At 41.7% G+C, this 16374-nt stretch overlaps 1 protein-coding gene across 4 annotated transcripts in view; it reads left to right on the top strand.

Annotated features, from left to right (window-relative positions):
- Nucleotides 1–16374, top strand: part of ptprua (protein tyrosine phosphatase receptor type Ua) — a 161247-nt gene that overhangs the window by 118006 nt on the left and 26867 nt on the right. The window contains exons 14-20 of one of the 4 annotated variants that reach the window (XM_055055837.1): nucleotides 895–1033; nucleotides 2949–2978; nucleotides 3369–3529; nucleotides 3824–4011; nucleotides 8104–8176; nucleotides 8786–8862; nucleotides 12374–12391. In XM_055055837.1, coding sequence (XP_054911812.1) covers nucleotides 895–1033; nucleotides 2949–2978; nucleotides 3369–3529; nucleotides 3824–4011; nucleotides 8104–8176; nucleotides 8786–8862; nucleotides 12374–12391 — 686 coding nt within the window. The remainder of the gene's footprint in view (nucleotides 1–894; nucleotides 1034–2948; nucleotides 2979–3368; nucleotides 3530–3823; nucleotides 4012–8103; nucleotides 8177–8785; nucleotides 8863–12373; nucleotides 12392–16374) is intronic. The other 3 variants (XM_055055839.1, XM_055055838.1, XM_055055840.1) reach the window with 3 other exon arrangements.

Raw genomic sequence — 16374 nt, 5'->3', positions numbered from 1 at the left:
TTAGGAAGAATTGATTGATTATCAATCAATTCTTCCTAAATTGATTGATCATTTAATTAGTTGGATTAGTTGGATTCAATTGATAATTGAATCCAACTAATACACTATTTTTAGTTGTTTTTTAAAATGTTTTGTGGAGGTTGATGGTTTCTTTGCACATAAACGGTGTAGTTTTTCAATTTTACAGGGTCCCAGAATTGCAGTACATTATAATTCAAAAATACAGGTTTTGTTTGCTCCCAATTTCCTACTTTATGCAGAATTCAGATAGATTATTATATTTTTTTTCAGCAGCTGTAAGTTTGATTTGGATGTGTTGCCCCAAATTTACACACAATAACTCAAATATGGTTATTCTATTAATATAACGACATGTTTTTATTCGCCGCAATAAATAACAGAAAAAAGGGCTTTAAAATATCAGCCTGTGAGAAATGAATTTTTACGCTGCAAAAACACAAACTCAGAGTATATTTGGTTTTTGGTTTTAGTTTTTAGTGCAAATATCTTAGTTCAGAAAGAAATGACAAAACTAACTTGCATGTGACTTTTCAGCAAGGGATAAAAACTTGTTTTAAGTCAATAATTTCTCAATATTGATGAAAAAGTACTTGTTCAATTGGCAGAATATTTTACATATACCAAGATATTTTTTCCATATTTCTAGTGAAATAATCCACCAATATTAAGGAGTTATTCATTTAAAACAAGCTCCTATTTCTTGCTGTGAAGTTGTAAGTTAGTTTTCTCTTACATTAAGTGTAGTAAGATATTTGCAATAGAAACTGGACCAAAAATACCTGGTAAGATTTGTTGTTTTTACAGTGCAGAGTTTGTTTCACTTCCTTCAGTAATGAAACATTTTAGTAATATTCTGCTCCGCTTAACCTGCAGCTGCCTGCAAAGACTCCAAGCGAGCTTTAGAGGTATCCCAGCATGCCGAGGACATGGGTCTGATCCTGGGCGCCTGCGCCGGTGGCCTGGCGGTTCTGGTTCTCTTCCTGGGTGCCATCGTCATCATCGTGAAGAAGGGGTGAGTGGCTTTCGGCTGCCAGACCGGGACCGGTTCAGAACCCCGTAGACGGTTCTGCTGCCGGCTCTCTGTCCACCTGTGCAGTAGGTGATCCATCACCGTCCCACTTGGCAGCCAACGAGAGTAAATCCCAGCCAGAGTTGGTGGAGCGCTAACCCTCTGCCTCGCCGGGGGGGTTGTGTTCACTGCGAAGTCTTGGTGCCGGACCGTCGCCTTCACTCTTGCTGGGCGGCTCCGGCTGTGCTCCACTTGCAAATCACCTCTGCAGTCGCTCGCACCTGCACTGTGCTTCTTCCTTCGCTTGCCGGGCGACAGTGGAACGCTCGTCTTGAGTGTGAAAAATGTCATCAAGGGGCATGTTATTCCATTGCCCACTCAATTACATGAGGCGGGCAGCTGTGAGGTGCCAGTGGACGGCCTGGTAATTGGTTAGGAAGGTTGTTTTCTATTTTCCAGGAAGGGGCTGGGAGATTCAGAGCTCTCTCTCTTTCTCTCTCTCTCTCTGAACAGCAGAGAATGAATAGGGAGTGTTTATAAGGAGGCAGCGACTGATAAGATTCAGCAGCCATGTTTATATTTAGCCAAAAGATTATGCCTTTCTGCATGTACAGTCACTGCATTTGCTATAATTGGGTGAAAAACCAGAAAAGCCCTTTCCCCTCTCCACCTCCATCACTGCCCAATATACACACATTCACAAACACAGGGGAACAGACTTTACGCCAAGCATATTTTTGATACTGATGCATTTATTTAGGGCAATGCACAGAGTTTAAGGTCGCCCTAGACTCTTGTAAAATATTTGAAAGCTTCATTTTATATTCCATAAAATTGGAAACATGAGGCTCGTGAGGCTTCCCTTAAAAGAAAATAAGTACAAAAAAACATTTTTTTTTTATTTCTGTGATCTGTGATCTTTCAGACATATAAAATCAGACGCCAAAAAATTCAAAAGTCATACAGCGAGTTCTCCATCTTACGATTTAATAAATGACACGAATCGACACCATATCTGATTAGTTTTTAAAACTCCCATTATTTTAAAGACTGAGTTGAAACGACGCTCTCAGGTTTAAACAAAGCCTGTTTCACAGAACACTTTAAGCCACGACTAAAACACATTCATGTGTTTTTGAAAAGAATCTGGTCTGACTGGCTGGTTTTAATTTGGTTTACCACCAACTTCCAATGCTTGTGTCAGACTCTGCAGTCAGTACGCTCCCCATACATCTCCCCCACAGCCACTCTAACCTCTTATACTAGTTTTCGACAGCAACGGTCCCGTATTCTCAAGTCCAAAACTTACAGTCAGAGGTTCCAACATACTCCCATGTGCTGTAAGTTGAGGTTTTATTGCTGAACGAACCGATTGCCTACAGTTCTCACAAATAATTCCCACATTCCGAATGGATGCTAGTTTGTTTGATGAGCTAGTTGGACATGTAGCCCCGTTTTTCTCCATTAAGCCAGTAACCTGTCAGATTGTCACAAAGTGTCAGTCTGGCTGCTGTCAGTCCTTGTGACTGATTACTATCGCATACAAAACAGCGAACATCGTTTCCAGCCAAGTAGTTCGCTGTACCAGACCAGTACGCAGTCGTACCTTTTGCATCCTTTTCCGCCGAACATGACTGTCTACATTTGGGGGGCGGTCACAGTTTCTATTTGTGTTTTTGATACCTGAAATTGATGACTTTTTGAGTAGCCGATTGTCTGGACTCCTCTGTGGGAGGTTCAGAGCTGCTCCACATATCAGAGGCTTCCCTTTAATACCTAGACTCACTGGGAACACAGCGTTCAGCAGCATTCAGACAAACTCTTCATTTCTTTTGTTGATGCCCATCTGGATGAACCATAATCACCTCTCTTCCTGTTGTTCTCTCCTCACTCTCTGTCTCTCCTTCACGCTAATCAGAAGGGACTTCTATTCTTACCCTTACTACCCGTAAGTTACCCCTTTGTCCCTTTGCTTTCCACCCTCCCCTGTACCTCGTAGCCCCCGGAGTACTAGAGAGGAAATAAGCATTGCTGCCCCCCCCCCATTCCCTCCACCTTCGCCCTATGCTATTGTACACACCACCTCTACCTTCGTCCAGACCCACAGACCATTTCTTGCTATCTGATCTCACCCCTTTCCTCCCCTTTCATGCAATTTCAATCTTTTCTCCCCTTATCCACCCCTCTCTCTATAATTTGTCATCTCCCCACCAGCCCACCCCTCCTGTCCTCCCTTATCTCGTTTCCCCTGTCTTACACTCAATCTTCTTTCCCTTCTTTGCTGGCCTCCTTTGTTACGTCTTTCTGTCCTCCCACCGCTCTGCGTGGGTCTCTGCAGTAGGAAGAAGGTGGCCATAAACAAGGCGGCCATGTCCTACAGGCAGGAGAAGAGCCGGAAGCTGAGCCCGCTGGACTGCAGCCTGACGGAGCAAAGCACCCTCCAGCAGGACGAGAGGATGGCTCACTCCTTCATGGACGCCCACGGCTGCAACGCTCGAAGTAAGGCGTCAGCGAGGAGCATATGGGGCGCTCTCGAGAAAAAAACTGTCTGGAGACAAAGCAGCTCCCTCCTTCCTGACCTTCAGCTTTGTTTACTTCCAAGCATGCATGCAATCTGCTCTGCCAAGACACATGGTGCTCTCAGCAGAGAAGTCTCTTGTCTGTTTGAATATTCCACTCAGCCCTCCTTTCAGAAACGTTGACTTCCCTCTCCCTCTGCTGCCACCTTCGCTTATTTGCATGGATGTAAATAAAATAAAAGATTGCATTGCAGTGTGATTTCTGTGTTGCCAGATGAGCAGCGTAGTTCGGTCAATGAGTCCAGCAGCTTGCTGGGAGGCTCGCCGCAGCGCCACTGTCGGAGGAAGAGTTCGCCGTACCACACGGGTCAGCTCCACCCAGCAGTGAGGGTCGCTGACCTGCTTCAGCACATCAACCAGATGAAGACGGCCGAGGGATACGGCTTCAAGCAGGAGTACGAGGTGAGGCGGAAGGCAAGGAAAGGCAGATGATCTGGAAAACAAAAAATCAAGCTTCTCTGTTTTTTCCCAGAGCTGTCAGTTCTAACTGCAGAAACACACCGCTCAGTCAGAAACAGCCAATTGAAGGCAGGAGGAGGGTCTTAGCGCTGATAACCACTCTCGTGTATGCGCTACAGCTGGTTCATCCCACTGGAGTGTTCGATGGACGGACAGATGGACTTTATTTTCATATGTGTCATTCACCCTTTTACAGGTGCCCCATCCATATAGGCTCACAAGACAGACATAAATATTCTTTGAACAAAAAGTGTTCCCCTTTTAAGGCATCAAGGCCTTCAAAATAAACCGTGCAAAATCAAACACAAAATAGTTAAATAACACATTTTGTTCTCATCAGTTAAAATTAAAATATACCTGGTATTTTAGTAAGCAAATTATTTCTCAACCTCAAGTACAAATTACAGTAAAACAAAAGGTGAATTTCACTCACATTTTGCCCCAAATCACACCAAGAAAATCTTCAGTCATCCTGGGATTTGGCTGTGCAAAGTAGCTAGTCAGCTTAGCCACTGATGGCAGTGGATAAACAGTTTTCCTGTAACAATAAGTTGTTTCTTCGACATTAGCACATTGAGCAACGAGTACACCTCTTTTCTCTGGTGCATTTCTTCAGACAGTAATAGAAGCTTAGCGTGGAGGTGGGAGGATTTGTTTTTTTTCCCAGAGAATCTTTTCGAATTGGGACACCACACACCAAATTTACCAGACGCATGAACTTCTATCTGAGATGGCCAAACATGTAAATCTCTACCAACTTTCCGTGGCTGTAAGCTCACAAAATGTTGAACATTTTCAAGGGAATAATTTTCCTGTGGATCGTATCTGCTCTGAACGGCACCTCCAGTCTTGACTGACTCTCTTTCGGGACGAGAGAAATACGCACGGCCTCGAGCGCCACCACAGTTTGTTTCTTTTGTTTGTGAGCATTTTTTAGACAAACTCCACAAAGCTGGGTCCTTGAACAGCTGAGGTCGCCAGTTTGCCGGCGAAGACCTTGCACTGAGCCCTGCAGGCCATTGTGTAAGCTCCGATTGCTCAAGAGCACTCGGATTTCCATGGCCAAGCAGCTCAAGCACGCGTGCAGGACGATCCTTCACTGCTCTCCGGCAACTGCAGCGAGAAAAACAAGCAGAAACAATCACACGGCGTCTCTTTATTCATTCATGAGCAATCAGGAAAATGAAGTTTCCCTCATTAGTGTTGGGTTTCCTGCGTGGTCTGACCCTGTGCGGACTAATTGCGCCTTACAAAGTCAAACCTGCTGCTTCTCTCTCTCCCTGCTATTATCTGCAGTCCTCCAGATCAAACAGTTGTGATGAGTCTTTTTCACACCTCCACCTGCCGGAGAGCGAGATGCACTTTTTCGATTCATTAAGTCGTCCCTCGCAGGCCCGGCAAATTTCCCGCTAACAAAATCAATATATGGGTCGCTTTTTCAACTCGGCACTCTAGCTTCCCATCGCCTGGAGAAATAAACAAGATGAAGGAGATCAGCGAGCACTCTGCTGTCAGACTTCATAACCCTTATTCCCCACTGGGCCGGCTGGCTCTGCCATTGACCATTGATCAGCAGACGTCTGGCGAGGGCCCTCAGGGGCCTGTGTGGGGCAGTGGCAGGAGGGGGAGTGTTACAGTATTTATAACAATCCCTGGATTCCTTCTAAACAGGAAGTATTTAGATAAAATATAATATCAAGTATGTACCACAACGAAGCCAGAAATTACAACCATTAACCATTTCCAACCAAAAGGTTGGAAATGGTTAAAGCTGCAATGTGTAACTTTTACAAAAATATCTTTGTAACAGATATTGTGTGTAGTATAACATGAGATGAAAAGATCCATCTCCTCCTCCCTGAGCTACTATTGCTCAATGTGCTAATAGTGGAGAAACAGCTTAAGGTTACAGTGATAAGCCACAAATGCTAAAGCTAGAAGCGTAACCAACAATGAGCATGAGAGGGATCAACCACGGTAAGACCCTCCCCCTGGCTCCGATTGGTCATTTCTGACTCAGTGCTGTAGTACTCCCAGTACTGGGAGTGCTGGGAAAAGACAGATTAGCTTGATTTTTCTTTTTACAGATTGTACTGTCACAACAGGATAATCTTAACCAATATGTAAAAAAACATATTTTTATAATTGTTTCACAATGCATCTTTTAACTGACACTTAAAAGTTGTCACCTGTAGAAAACCTTAGGTTTTACTTTTCATTGAGCAACACTGAAGACAGTATACACCAATGAGGCATAAGATAATGACCAGTAACAAATTGAATTTTTTTTCACGAATGTGCCACTTGGCTGTCTAAGTTCAGAGCAGAATGGCCATCGTCTTCCCACACATTTCCACTTGATTCTCATCTCCCTTCAGTTTTCTGGGGGCAGTAAGGGGGGAGGGTTTCCTCCCAGTCACTTGGATTTCTTTGGTAGAGTTTCCACTCAGTCAATCAGCGAACAGATGAACAAGTTGTGAGTGATGGTCCTGATTTTCTGCTTCGTTGTAGAATTACAGCCTACAACGAAGCAGAATTTAGCGATGGCAGCAGAGGAAGTGAGCGAAGCTGTTCAGTTTGTGTTGGTCACGCTTCTAAATATTGAATTAATGTTAACAGCTGCCTTGTTTGGGTTAGCACTTCTCTCTGTGCAGTTAAGGACTGTTGTTTACAGCACATCACAGGCTGACATTAGTGATTGGGTAAAATATAAGTCTTCGACTGTTGGGTTTATTTTGTTCCCCAACCTGCAAGAATCAACCAAAGACACAAATTACTTTTCCGCAGAAAAGGGGAGAAGAGCTCAACGCGGAGAGAACCGCTGCCAAACGCTGTCTGAGATCAACTCCTTCGGTTCTCAGTCCCCAACTGTCTTTTATTATCATGTGAATACATAAAGAGGTTGGCTTTCTCACTCAGACATGCAAACAATTGATCAATACACTATCCTACAGGATATACTGGAAGTCTTCCGTTGATGTCCCATCATTGGGACACAATGATGACCACTCTCAGGATACAGACAAAGATCATTGTGGCTCCTTAACACAGGAATGTGTGAGGCATTTCCAACCTTCAAGAGAACACTGTAAAAGACAGTTGAGAATATACAATAAAAGAAAGGGAAAGAAAACAACACAAGGCATAATATGAAAACATAACCATCCAATATAAAAGTAAATGAACTAAGATAATAATTTTCCTAACATCGATAGAGGCTACACATCCAGGCCACCATCTTGTTTTACAAGCGAGTTTCACATCTTTTCCATTTATTTGCATTTCCTATTGAATATTTTAGATATTCTCTACAAAAAGAAAGTTGCAAATCAGTTAATCTTTGGAGGTGTGACCTGCATCTGTTAGTGGCTGGTGTAGTTCTCACATCAGCTTGTGTTATCCAGCTTTCTCTGATCTCTTGGTCCAGTTTACTGTTATCCATAAAGCAGAGAGATTAAGCAACAAGCTTAAATGCAAAAGAAAACGACGCGGGTCTTAAATCACTCTCATCCAGGTGCAAAGCTTTAATACCCGCGGTTTTCATCTGGTGCCGTTCATCCTCGGCTTTTTACCATTGGCGCAGATCCCGTGGCTCATTTTGCGGCGGCGGCACATTCTGTTGATGAAAGCCGTATACTGTAAACAGCAGTGGACCTCCAAGGTATTCCAGAACAGCGGCTTGTTTAAGCAGCATGCCTGTCTCTGCATGCGGAATGAGGGCGAGCGCAGCCTCAGCCTCTCTGTGATGTGTTGTGGCAGATGTCTGCTGATGGCTTGGCAAGAGGCTTTAATTCAGGAGCTAATCAGACCTTGGGGTAGCGCTCCAGAATGCATTACCAAACTCTGTCTAATTGCGACTTTCAAGGTGTTTCAAAGACACATCATGTTGGGTTGGTTGTTGTTACTTTTATCTTTTTTTTTCCTTTAAAACCAAAGTCATTATTAGAAGATATAAGTAGACTGTTTGTTTTTTGTGTGAGTAGCGGTTTATCAGCCGTAACACTGTAATCTTAATTGTGATTTCTGACTTTGCAGAGTTTCTTTGATGGCTGGGATGCCACCAAGAAGAAAGACAAGACCAAAGGACGACACGACAGCCTGCTCAGCCGTGAGTAAAGCTCGGCAGGAAGAGGCCTGGCCCCGGCGGCTGTGATGTTATTCAGCTTTTAAAGTAGAGCTACTCTGCCATAATTGACAATGCTTTGTATTGTCAATTTAAAATAAAATTGGCAATTAGTTAATATCAAATCAATGTGTCGAATCCTATAAAAAGGCCGACTGGACTATTCTTAAAACGCTGCATATGTAGCCACTTCCAAGTAGGCGGGACTTGTTGCTCCAATGCCTGAATGAGACGCTTACGTCTCTTCTGATTGGCTGATAGATAATGAGCACTAGAGCCAGGGTTGAATTCTGAATATATCTCCTGTTACTGTTTCCATCCTTTGATTTTTAACCCTTTTTGTCCAAAATTTCAAATCTCCTCCTGAATATTTTTCCTTAGTTTAATTTTACGCGGTTCTTTAAATGTTTGGTGACTAACTATATATTGCCCATTTATCCATAACGACTGGAACGTTCAATATCTCAGACTGCTAACGGTGTTTCCACATGTTTCAATATAACTGGATGCTAACAGGAAACCAGAGTGAATAACAAGGCATCCATGGAAAAGCAGACAGAAACACAAACTAACCCTCGATTTCCTTCATTCCAGCTGATCGGCATCGAGTCAAGCTCCACTCTCTGCTGGCAGACCCCAGCTCAGATTATGTCAATGCCAACTACATAGACGTAAGTTGAATTCCTAATTTCTTCTCTTTTTGTGAGGGTTGACCCCACTGCTTTACCAGTCACCCCACTCCTCCGCACGCTGCTGGTCTCAGCCGTCTTGTAATGGCTGCACCCACGGCACGACGGTGTATTTTTGCTCCAGCGTATGTGGGCTCTTTGCTCAGATGTTATCACGCAGAGTCCAAACATCCTACGGGAGCCCGAAAGTTCAGAGCAGCGCTGCCTCGTGACTTGCCGCCGAGGCTGTAGTGAAGCAACAGTGGCCAGAGCGTGCTCTGCTTCTAGACTGCTATTAAAGTTAACTAAAAAAAAACAAAACTGAAATTGAGAAAACATTGTCTTTAAATAAAATCAATAAAAAAACAGTAATTAATGGGAGAAAAACTATCAGTGATTGGTTTGAAAAACTAAAACATACTGAAGCTCCTTCATTTTTGTGTTTGTGAATCTATTCATTAGATTTCAAATTACTGTGAAATGCTTTTTTTCCCCCACACAAGCAGTTTATGTCAGCTGTCGGCTCTCCATTCTGCTGATGGTGATGTTTGGTCCACGAAATGGTGACAGCAAAAGTTAAATGAAAACTCCAGGTTGTTGTTGTTCAACAAGTACATTTTTTAAAAATGATTCATTCTGTTGAGTAATCATTACCCAACTGATGTATACATAATGCAATACTTTGATTTTCTGTTCCTGAAAATGAACCAAAGTTAGAAAAACTAGAACTACTGCTATTGTAAAAACTAAACCAAGCTAAAACTAAACAATATTTAACTCATAATAAATAATAAAAACTTGCAAACTCAAAATAACAAATAGGCCCGCAATGGCAAACAACAGCTAGAGCTAAAACCAGATGTGCCTGATGCGTGAAGCAGTATGCGTAGAGCTAAATGTCAAGCATCTGCATTCAAAGCGCAAACACTTCAAACTTGAAGCGACGGAGGCATCTTTGAGGTGCCCAATGCATTGGGTGTGATCGTACCTTAGCTGAATTAGACAAATAAAAAGTCACAACAAAATAAAACTAAGCAATAATGAAAAACCAAAACTATTCTAACCCTTGTTTGCCCCCTCATGTGATCCAGTCTGAAACCTTGACGTTATGACAGTTAAAAGCATCAGTTTTCAGGTTCCTTCACAACAGGAACATGAAAACAATTCAGTTTTGTTCTCTGGTTATCCATAACGATAACCTAAAGCTTCAGGGGGCTGAAGTATTAGCAGCTTCTTGTTATCTTTGAATGCCTTTTCTCTTATTGTCAAACAAGGGAAAAAAATACAGGGAAAGTAGGTGGCAGAGCCAAGGGAGAGAAAATGGTGTTGCACTTGGCCTCCTATTCCCCTTGAGTGGTCTGTAAGTGCTCCATTAGAGTGAAGGCTCTAAGGACCTTTGTGTAATTAATTGGCCATCAACATCAATAGTTCTAAATTATGTAGAGAAAACACCGAGGCTGAAATGCGCCGGTCTGCTGCTTTCCCCTCTCGCTCATCAGAAAACGGACATTTTAGTGAGACATTTTTTTGACTTATGAACCACAGCCACTGCCAAGTTTCATCAGTCGCAGACTAGTTGAGACTTAAAAAAACGTCTGGAACAGCCTACCGTTCTGTACTTATGGTATTTATACCAATATGAAGAGAATTCAGTGTAACAAGTTTGGTTAATGCCAGTTTTCCCAAACTACAAACTGTACCATCGACGTGGCGCCCGGTCATCTGCAGCACCACGTTTAGACAACAGCCAGCTGAGGCTCCTGTAAATGATAAACATGATTTAAAATTTACTCTAACTGGAATTTATGTACAGTCATGGCCAAATGCTCCAGTGGTGAGAGAAATGTATTTAGCATGAATTTGCATGAATTATAACCTGACTCAAGCTAACAGCACACTGAAACGGGGTGTTTGGAGCACACACACTTCCTTTGGCTCTTCAGCTCTGTCAGTTGGAAATCCTTAACATACTCATCTTCAGTGTATTCTCATCTCCCTCATCTTCCTCGGCAACGTTTTTGAGACTGTTAATCTTTCCAAAACAATGCCAGCTGTAACTCTAAACAAGCTATGGATAGCAGATATGAAACAGATGCTGCTGCTGAAGAATTTCACAGAACAGTAATGTATTGGTGACAGTGTAAGCTAAAACATAGACAGATGATTGGCCCTAAACCTAACACCATGTGGATCCAGTTTGGTGGTTGTGACAGGATGGGTTTTTACATTGCTATGCTTTTTTTTTTTTTTTTTTTGTAAATGTGAAATGACCCAGTGTGGTTTCTTTGGTCACCAGTAGTTTTGGACATGAAGCTCTAATATTGATGGAGATATACTGATAATTGATGACCCTTGACCTATAGGTGACACATGTGAGGCCTACAGTGCTTTTGGATGTTTTGGCCAAGGGAGTGTTTTTGAGAACTTCACCTCCATGTTTTCTTCATTTGGGCCTAATGGCTCTCACTGTTATTCACTCGAGTCTCAAAGACTTTGAAATGGTTTTGGAGCCTTTTCCAGACTGATCGATTCCAATGTCTGTGTTTTATCTGTTCTCTAAATTCTTTAAATGGACACATAACACCAAACAACCTAAAGCTTCTTAATTCATGGAAACACCATGTATATGTGTTTTTCTTTTTACACTTGCAGAATACAGATAAAGATTTACATTTGTTTGTAGTGGAAATGCAGCTACTGACTCATTCAGTCCCCAGCAAACAAAAGCATGCCATCATTACAGCTTTGCATCTTCTATCACTACGTAGAAATTTGATTTTGCCTGTAAACTCACACCTCAAAGAATAGCTTTCTGGGTAATTCACAGCTTTACATTTACTGACATTTAGAGGCAACAAAAAATGTTTGCTATCCAAAATAGTTCAATAAGCTCCAGGGTCACCCGTCCCAGTATAGTCATATGCAGAATCACGATGCTACTAATACAGAGCCAATTCTACACAAAGTATTGACTGAAAGACTGCTGATAAATCTACCTTTTAATTGTTTAAATACTGTGGAATTTCCTTTGACTAGACTTCTTTCTGTTTCGACAAAGAACCCTTCCGACTGAATTCTGTTGTTGGATTGTTTCTGAGTGGAGTGGGTTTACTAAGAACACCAATATGGATAAGCAACAAGATCAAAACATTTATGAAAGACAACTTCTTCCAACAATTTGATTTGTGGATTTTAAAAAATGGCTGGCTTGGGACATGCTAACACAAACGGTGGAACGTTCGATGCTGTAAACATTGACTCTTCCCGTAAAATATTAAACCACCTTCTTCTTTCTGTCTGTTGCTTTTTTAGCAGTAACTCTAAGACATTTTAAGAAAAGGTTTTCTTCAAACACCAAAGTTGAACAACATCCTATTCACAGTTCCTCTGTGGCCGTCTCATCACGTTTCCTGATCTGTAATCATAATAACGAGCTCTGGTCTTTTCCCTAACTCTCTTCTCTCTCTTTCTGTGTTTCCTGCTCCTCTGACTCTCAATCTTCTTGCCATCTTAGATTCGGATAAACAGGGAAGTAAGTACCTTGCTTCTCTTCTCTTCTCTTTCCTCATCCCTCCATCCCTCTCCACTGCTTCTTCCTGGCAGCAGCAGATTTTCTTGTCCTTGTTTGGCTTGTGCTCCTAACCTTTTCACCTATGACACTCACTTTTTAGCACGTCTGTGACTGCAGCTGTCTCTGTCTCTATCATCTTCTGCTGATGGAGACGTGCTCACCCAGAGGTCTTTTAAGATTGCAGAAAGTGCTGCAAAAGAGGAGAAAATCTTAGGTCAAGTCAAAGCTTGTGTTCAGACATGCACTGAGTCACAAGGCACCATAAATATCTTCAGTGATGCTGGATGATGGAAAAACAGAAAATGAAGAATTTAGTCAGGTTTAGGGTCCAGAACTGTCAAATGTCATCATGAGAAATTAGAACTGGAGTTCTGACTACCCATCTGTTATCTGTGTAAATGGAGACCATTTAATAAAAGTCAGTCATTCACGGGATCATCACCCCCGCCTATTTAGGTAACCGGGGTTTAATTGACATTTTCAAAATCAGCAACAATGACTCACCAGTCTGAGCATTTTAGCTAATAAAAATGTGAAAATATAATATCAGTTAACTGAAAAACAGTTTTCATCAGTTTGCATGCATGTCTCAGACAAACTGCAACCCTTAGGATCCACAGATCCTCCATATTGTAATAACATGATTTCTGAAAACAAATACTTATCTAAGCAGTGTTAATATCGTTCTACTTTGGGCTCTTTCCAAACTATAAAGCTGCTGGGATACGAACTCGGCTCATTGGTTCCATCTCATCTCTGGTTGGTTTAGATGAGATTTAAAATGAGACGCCACCACTTTATCATTTTTCATTGATTGAAAAAATGATGATAAATAATTTGTAAAAAGCACCTCATTAATGACACAGAAAATAATCTGTTGGATCATAATCATATTATTGTTGTGGTTCTTTCTTGAAAGCCGTTTCATTTTCTTTAAACATAGAAACATTGCTCAGACTTTTACAAAATATGCATGTTTTGGGCCACATAGTGATTAGGACTATTTCCTCGATATCTGAATGTAGATTTCATGTGACGACAAAATAGGAACAAAGAATTTGATTGTCAACCAAAATCCGACCTCTTTTTATGTAAGATGGGAATATTCTGAAATCTATACATATCTTCTAATATTGCTAATATTATTGCTTCTAATATCGCTTCTAATATCGCTCTTTTTCAGTTTGATTATGGGCTGCACTAAATGTTCTACATGTAAATGGGGCCTCCAATCTGAGCCCTCTGTTTTTACAGTTTGTCTGAAGGAAAAATCATGCTTCGTTAGTTTAGCAAGATAGTGCATGCTTAGTGCGGGTTATTTCATCATCTTTCAGCCGATCAGAGGAGACGTTGCCATTTCATTCAGGCGTTGGAGGAACAAGCCCCGTCTACTTGGGAGTGGCTACGTATGCAGCGTTTTGGGAAAAATTTCCAGAAGAGTTATGGATTCAATATGTTGGAATGACACAACTTTTTCTGAACTGTGATGCTGTGAGAGCTCTGAAGGAGCCAGGTGTACATTTTCCCAAAAAAAAAAACCCATCTTCCTCCTACTACTTCCCATTGTCTTCTTCATGGTTTCTATCAGTAGTGACATCCGGCTGTTGATCATGTGACTCGTGCGATGTGGAAAAAGTGCTTCCATTACAGTTTTGCAAAAATACATTATTTCAAGACGACTGAAAAAAAAAACAAGCTGCCTCACCAAGCACAAAAACTATTTGATTGAAAACTTGAGATTTTTGAATTGGACATGTTTTATTTAAACAAATTTATTTTCAGAATTTCAATTTGCGCACTTTTATGCTTGATGCAGCTACTCTCCCTGTTTCTACCTTCTGTTTTTGCCACTGAAGGATTCTAGTAATACCAGTCTGCAATTAAACTTTTTGGCACTTTTAAATTAGGAGGCATTGCTACAAAAGCTAGTTGTATCAATAATATGATTAAAACATGATAGGTTTGAGTGCAGAAACGTATCACAAGACAGGACGTTAGTTTCTGTCTTGTTAGGTATAGTTAGTGTACCACAGTGTATCCAAACCAGGAGTTACATTAACCAAATATTTTCCGTCTTTGATGGGGTTTGTAAATAGTGACAGAAAAATTTAACCGCCATCCGTCAGTTTGACAGATTACACACACCTGAAGAATCGGTTCAGACAGTTTTAACTGAACGTATACAGAACATGGTGGACGATCCTCCCGCTGAGGGCAGAGTTCACACAATCAGGTTACGATCAAACAGTCTTTCCAACTCTTGCTTGAAATGTTGGAAAATTTTGTCACTGCAGAAAAAAATGTTAAGCATACTGAGCTTGATGATGACACAGTGTGGATTATCTGTTCAGCTTCTTGATGTTTAAGCAAACAGGATGAAAATGAAATACAATTAAATGGAATTTTAAAAACAAATGTGTAAGAATAGATGATAGAATTTTGTTTGACACCGTTAGTCCAAATGATGGACCACATAAAGGTTGAGCACGATCTCTGCTACAAACTGTTAAAAGCTAGTTTCACTTGATGAAAGACATTTCTTGTTACTTGCGGCATGAAATCTCTAAGGAAACCTGAAGTATTGTCATATTCTGTCTTTGTGAACAGATTCTGTATGATATTTAAAGCTGTGTACACATTAAAACGACAACAGATTTTTTTTTCGGTGAATTTTCTAACAGAATTCTTGATGAGTTTGTAATCCTCTCCATCCACACAAATAGTTGGTGGATGGAGGCCCTTTTCGTTTAATAACAACAATGAATAACTTAGATGTGTTGGAAACTGAAAACAAGTATCAATAAGCTTGGATATTATAGGTGTATGTATTTTTGGGGAGATTTTCTTGTAGCATGTCCTTCAGCTCCGGCGGTCCCTCATGTCCGCTGTCGCTTTTTTGTGAATCTGTTTAAACTCGGAGCGCTGCGTTGGACCCTGCCGGTTTTCTCCCATTTATTTCTGCTCAGAATACGAGACGTTAGAACTCGGCCTGAAGGCCTCCTGTGCTCTCACTGAAAACGACTCAAATTTCTCCAGGTACCCGAGTTGTTCTGCGGTAATGAGAGCCTATCAAGCTGCTGCAGCCATACCACCTGATCAGCAAGCAAAGAAAGATTTTCATTTTTATTTAGTTTCTCTTTCTTTTTTTTTCTTGTTTGCGTCACATACACCATGCTTTACCTCTTATCCTCATCAATCTGTTACAAATTCTTCATTTTTGCTTCATTAACTTGCATGCTTTTGGAAAATATGGTTGCCACGGTGACAGGCGGGAAACCGATCACCTCTGAGAAACACCGAGGTGAGAGATGCCCTGTGGGAATAGAGATAGCTGCCCTCCTTCACAAAGATGCCGATCAGTCCGCTCTTCGTTCCCCGGCATGGCGCTGATGGAATGTCATTTGTGATGCGGCGTGGTGAAGATGTGCACACGGGTTTCTGCGAGTGCCTTTTAATTATTAATAACGAGACGGTGCCGCTATCTGGACATGGGGGATCCAGCTCTGCATTCGCCACACGGACCTTACCTGCTGTTTTTCTTGCATACTGTATCATGATTTCAGTAATGTGAAGTGGAGCAGGGAGGAGACAGCCCAATCAGTCAGTGCCATTCAGGTGGAGCTGGTCCCCAGGCTGAAGATCCCTCACTTGTCAGCGGCGCTCTAATCAGCGGCTCCGGCGAGACTTGGCACACTTTAGAGATGCATCTCGCCCTCTGCATACGTTATGATCCGAGGCAGAGAACGATGCACTGTTTGTTGAAATCTGAAAAGCGAAGATGGAATTACAAGTACTTGCATTTCATGCTGGTGGTTTATAACCAGGCTGTGGATTTGATTTTCAAAATGGGTAAAGAAGAAACGAAAGGGAGAGACAAAACAGACACAGCAGTCAAATGATTCAGAGCCGCTTTTAAACTCTGGACTGTCCATTATCTCAACAGA

Source organism: Poeciliopsis prolifica, unplaced genomic scaffold (genome assembly GCF_027474105.1).
Source record: "Poeciliopsis prolifica strain line A6 unplaced genomic scaffold, Auburn_PproV2 SCAFFOLD043, whole genome shotgun sequence".
In the NCBI taxonomy this organism is placed as follows: domain Eukaryota; kingdom Metazoa; phylum Chordata; class Actinopteri; order Cyprinodontiformes; family Poeciliidae; genus Poeciliopsis; species Poeciliopsis prolifica.
Note: the sequence above shows the minus strand (reverse complement) of the source record. Positions and strands in the feature narration are given on the sequence as shown.